Source organism: Gossypium raimondii, chromosome 11, assembly GCF_025698545.1.
Source record: "Gossypium raimondii isolate GPD5lz chromosome 11, ASM2569854v1, whole genome shotgun sequence".
NCBI lineage: Eukaryota > Viridiplantae > Streptophyta > Magnoliopsida > Malvales > Malvaceae > Gossypium > Gossypium raimondii.
Window position 1 is genome coordinate 28,705,453 of NC_068575.1, and position 5,719 is coordinate 28,711,171.

General features: G+C 35.5%; 1 protein-coding gene across 2 annotated transcripts; it reads right to left on the reverse strand.

Annotated features, from left to right (window-relative positions):
* Positions 1-2,671: 2,671 nt before the first annotated feature.
* LOC105804254 (protein INCREASED RESISTANCE TO MYZUS PERSICAE 1) lies at positions 2,672-3,690 on the reverse strand. 2 transcript variants are annotated; one of them, XM_012636776.2, is made up of 3 exons: positions 3,392-3,690; positions 3,196-3,295; positions 2,672-3,047 (listed from the first exon to the last, which is right to left on the reverse strand). In XM_012636776.2, the coding sequence occupies exons 1-3, from the start codon at positions 3,495-3,497 to the stop codon at positions 2,873-2,875; spliced, it is 381 nt and encodes a 126-aa protein (XP_012492230.1). In that variant the 5' UTR covers positions 3,498-3,690; the 3' UTR covers positions 2,672-2,872. The 2 variants fall into 2 exon arrangements, with proteins under 2 accessions (XP_012492230.1, XP_012492229.1); XM_012636775.2 differs by having other exon boundaries at positions 3,196-3,689.
* Positions 3,691-5,719: the final 2,029 nt, after the last annotated feature.

Sequence of the window (5,719 nt, forward strand, 5' to 3'; positions counted from 1 at the left end):
CATCAATTAGAAAACTAGAGTATCTACACATATTTGACTCATACTTTATTTAATAATTAAAGCCCAATAAACCATAACCAAATTAGATCACTTTTAATTTGGGCTAACCTATTATGATAATAAATAATATCATGTAATTACCCTTATTATATATGTAATGTCCGTAGTTTCCAACAAATTCAGGTTTCAAAAAATGGTCAGCCTATTTCTCATTTATTTTACAGATGACTTAGTAAAATAGACTTACAATAGGAGGAGCTGGTGTCGGTTGTTCTTTCTAATAATTCTAGTTTTTACTCGAGGCATAAGATCAATGGCTAGGAGACCTAGGTATTCTTTTCTAAAGATGTGGATGCTATGCTTTGTAAAAGAATTAGCTCTAAACTAGGTTTCCAACAAGTCTTTCATATCAAAAAATACCTCAGTGTTCATTTATTTCACAAGAGAGTCACCAAAGAAACCTACAATTTTATTATTAAAGAAGTTTGATCATAATCGAACGATTAGGATGCGAAGCTTTTGTTAATGGCGGGTCGAAGAACACTAGAGAAATTGATATTATTTTCCATCCCAAATTAATATATGTGGCCTACTATGATACCTGCAAGTGTTTATAATGAAATAGAAAAGTTTGCTAGATGCTACATTTTGGGGGTTACTAGTGAGAGGAGGAAATTGGTACTTGTGTATCGGGAACAATATCGTCATCCTGCATAAAATTGTGGTTTTGGAATAAGTAGACTCAAGGACCAGAACCGTTTATTCCTACTTAGACTAGCGAGTATAAATTGGAAGAGGGTTGTCCACTATCCATAGAATTAGCAAACACGTCATTCGTGTGGAAGTCACTATAAAGGTTTAGTTGGATCTTCGTGATATTTGTTGATCGATCGGTGATGGCAATATAGTGTGATTTTGGAACGATGTTTGGATACAAGAACTGAGGCCTTTGCAAAATTATTATTTGGATCATCAATTAATTAATAGGGACTACTAGGATAATTAGATATGGGAGGCATTTAGGGATAAGTTACAAGATATGGTGCTATCGTTGTTATTATTCCACCTTGTAATGATGTAGATATAGACTTGTATATTTGGCAAGGGACACAAATGTTCAATGCACAATGGATAACGCTCATAAACATCTCACACATAGTACTTGGAACCCTAGACATGATCATTGGTGGCTCGTGGCTTGGAGGTTTAAAGGGGCTCAAAAAGTGCATCTATGGTTGTTTTTTCATAATAATCAAATCGCTGAGGAGAGGTGCAAGAAAGGCCTTAAAGGTGATGGGACATGTCATATATGTAGAGGGACTCTTGAATCTACTTTACATGTTCTCCGTGACTGTGCCATGGCCAAATCGATGTGGGGAAGATTGATCCCAAATTACTCCAAAAACAATTTTTTCTCTCTTACCTTGGACTGTGAGATGTAGAATATTCATAATTATGATACCCCTAAACCAAGTCACAGTACAAGTAGCGTGAGTTGGAATAAACTGCATGGGGATTGAATAAAACTCATCGTGGATGGAGCGGTGAAAGAAAATCCAGCAAGGGCCTCAGCTGGAGGAATTTTTCGAGATGACAATGGTGCTCGGCTAAAGGGTTTTCATAGTTACATTGGAATTTACTCAGTGGTTCAAGTCCAATTATGGGCACTGTTTGGACTGTAACTGGCATGGTAGCTTGGTTACCGAAAGTTAGCTGTCGATAGTGATAACCTTACGGTTTTGTGGATGTTCAACGAAAATTTGGAAGAGGTCTGAGGATTTGCAATGCCTAGAAGAATCAGTGAATTAATGGCCATATAATTGGAAGTTTAACCGCAGCAAATTCACAAAGAAGCCAATCATGCTGCAGTTTTCATGGCTAAGTTGGGTCTAATGATGGGATTTCATTTTTCTTCTTTGCTTTTAAGGGACACCTTAGGCGTTTACTCTTCAACGTAATAAATTGTTTCAGCTGTAATATCACATTTTTGAAAAAAAAAAATTATAATATGATATTTATACTCTTTTAAAATATGAACATATAATTATTCATTTCAAGAATTTAGCCTTTTAATTTTTTAGATTTAAAATTTTAGATCCATTTATTAACACCAAGAAAGAAATATTTATTTTATAAAATTTAAACAAATTATTCTGAAAAAGAAATTATGATTTATAACTATGATCCACTTGTTTAATCACATTATATTTGAAAAGAAGTGATTGTATGAAACTGTGATTCCACGTCATTCTTATCCCTTTCTAATAGGAAAATGACAAATAAAATTTTTCCTTTTGATTTTTAGTAGTGTTAGTTGGATTGAAAGGAAGATATTGTATGAAACTGTGATTCTACGTCATCTCTATCCCTTTTCAATAGGAGAATAATAAATCAGATTTTTTCTCCTAACTTTCGGTCTTTTCCTCTTTAAAAAATTCAAATTCAACTAAATATATTAAAAACCAGAAAGAAAAATTTATTTGTATAGGAATGAGTGAAATCACCGTTTATATAATTTTTCTTATAAAATACTAAAAATTAGGACAAAAATTTAATTTATCATTAAAAAAATATTTCGTGGAATCAAATTCTTATACCATCTTTATTCATATTTGAATAGTTGAATAGATAGTGGAAGCGTGCAAATCATAATGAATTTTAAGAAGAAAAAATATAATTATGAAGATATATTATATTATTAAACTCAAACATTGTGGCTTTAAAATAAATAAATATACAATATAAAATAAATAAATATACGTTTTGTTTTGTTAGGTGGGTTTGAATTCTGCCCCTCGCTTTTTTAATGATATATGTATTGAGATTACTCCACCTGAATCATGAACTGATGATAATAAATGAAGTTGAAATTTCAAGCAGCAACGATAGTCTCGATTGAAGGAGGAGCTGCGGTGGTGGAGGTCGTGGTGGTTGAAGATGAATGGAGGTCTTGCTTCTTTGCAGCTACCATGTTCAATCTTCTTTGTCTTTCGTCTAGCTTCATCTGCTGTTCCCTGCAATTTTCACTGCAAAACGCTGTATCCCCCCTGCATTTTTTATTATTGTTGTATTAATAACAGGCTGAATAAAGAATAACAAGAACCAACAATAAGAATTGATTTCTCAAAAGCCTTATTATCTTAAAACAAGGAAAAAGATTGAAAAAATAATTAAAACAAGGGAAAAGGAATATACCTATACATATAAATGTCACGAGCAGGAGCTAAGCGGCGATTACAAAGGCAACAAAAGCGCAAGAAAGGAGCAGTTTCAGCAACAGGTGACCTTCCAGAATCTGCACTTGTTGGCGACAACAAGGACAAGAAATTTTCATCAAAAACAAAGTTGTCTTTTGGGAATTCAGGCAAAGGGCTTAGTCTAGAGGGAGAACCATTGGATATAATTGGGCCTCGGACATCCATGGACAGCCCTGTCACGCTTGTCGTCCTCTTCATTGAATTGCCTGAACGTTTTCCAGACGACAACCTATTATTCATAATATATTTTTATAGATATATAGATATAACTTAGCGCTCTCGCTCTCTCTCTCTTTTAATTTTCAGAGAATAAAAGAAAAGAAAAAGAGAGAGGGGGAATGGAAGGAAGGGCGATGGGGCGAAAAGAGGAAGACAAGATGAAGGATGGGAGAGAAAATTAGACCGCTGCTTGCGGCCACGAGTCTTAATGAAGTCCAAATCACGTCTATCATTATTTCCCATTTTTTAATTCTTGTTATTGTTAGTATCTTAAATAATTTCTTTTTTTAAATTTTCCTTTCATCATAATTTTTTTGCTTGTTTCGTAAAAAGTATTTTGATCAATTGGAATAACGAAAAATTAATTTGCTTTCTTAAAATTTGTCATGGTAAAATATTTCATGAAAGTCGAAACAAAGCAAAATGGATCCATTTACATATTGGCATAGGGATAAATTAGATGTAAAGGCAGTTATTTCTTAATTAGGCTTCTAGGTTGGTTTTTATTTATTTATTTAGGTAAATAGGTTAATTTTAGGACAGAGAAATGAAAAGCGCGTTCAAGTAAGCACGGTTTTTGCATATGTGGCAGGAAAGCACGGCTAGCTGGACGCGCTGTCCTTTTCTCTTTCCTAGGGTTAGGGTTTATAATTTTCTTCAGGTTAGGGTTTTGAGATTTAGGTTTTAAGGTTTTTTTGAAAGGGTTTAGGGTTTTCGACTGAAATAGCAGAAGTTCATAGGTAGATTTGAAGGGTCGGGAATGTGGTAATGCCTCTCAAAACACATATATTCCATATGTCATGGTGGGATAGGATCATCACCTTAGAAACCCATCGTGGGAAAATTAGATTTCGGGATAATAATGCTTGATACGATCAGGGGTCAAAGTCTAAGTGAAGGTCCCAGTCGGCGGCTGTGATGTGGCCAGGGGTTTGAGTATAGACGGGGGGCAAGTGATAGTCATTGCGTGGTCAGGATTTCAAGCTTTTTGGATGCCCACAAATGATGCCCTTTATATACTACATATAAGATTGAGGCCATAATCATATGAAAAAACTCTAGGGGCTTCCAATGTAATCAATGTATTTTTTTCTCTATTTCCAAGCAATTCATATATTTAATCTTTCATTCTTATCTGAAGGTTGACACTGAGGTGGAAACAAGAGGGCTTTCAAGTGGAGAGAGGATGTTTTGGTACAGTAGATGTCAAACTCAGGTCAGCGCAACAGTGGTTGTAGTTATTAATGGGTTGTTTAATAATGACAACCATCATCGCCCTAAACGGAGCATGACCTTTATTGCACTGCAACAGTCGCTGCCCGCTTAAGAGTCCTCTTGCGTTCACAACGGTCCCGACCTTCGAATAAGAAGGAAGGTTAAAGGTACCGATTGCTTGGAAATGGAGAAAAAATTTACGCCTATTATAGCGGGAAACCCTCGAGTTTTTCCGTATGATTATGCCCTTACACTTATGTATGGTATTTATAGGGCATCATTTTCTGATATCCAAAGAGATTGAGCTCGTGGCTGTATAACGACCGTCAATTGGCTCCTCGGTTATACCCCAATCCATTACCGCATAATGGCCATCGACTAAGACCTCCACGTAGTCTTTCACACATAAAGCAAAATCACCCCGGAACTCGACTTCCTCAAGATAGGTTTTGAAAGTAATGGTCTCATCTCAGCAGGATATATGAAATGTTTACATCTCGGGGCGATATCGCATCATTGACAACTCAAGAATACCTTAAACATTAAGAAAAAATTTTATAGAGGAGGAATGGAAAGGGGAGAAGATATTTGACGGACGATGAAGCTCAGTGTGTGAAGGACAAATACGTTGCACAAGTTGATGAATATATTCAAAATGTGGTTAAAGTGGCCAAAAAATACGAAGCGTTAGGAACTTTTAATGTTTGGCAAAAAAAATGTTAGAGAAAGCATGCCCACCTCGGGGAGCTTTCCTATTGACATGGCAGGAAAGTGTGCAAACTGGCCATGAAAGCTCCCTGAACTGGTTGTGCTTTCTCTAACATTTTTATTTCCTGTTGTACATTAAAGTAACTTCTGCAAAATACTTGGGGAGCATGTTATGAGGCATAGAATACCTGGGGAGCATGGGTGGGCTAAAATTTATATGACTACTGAATGCGTTTTGAATACTCCAATGCACTTGTATCATACAAAATTCAATGAATGCGTGCATTCATAAACGAATTTTGAAGCACGTATCCCCTTTC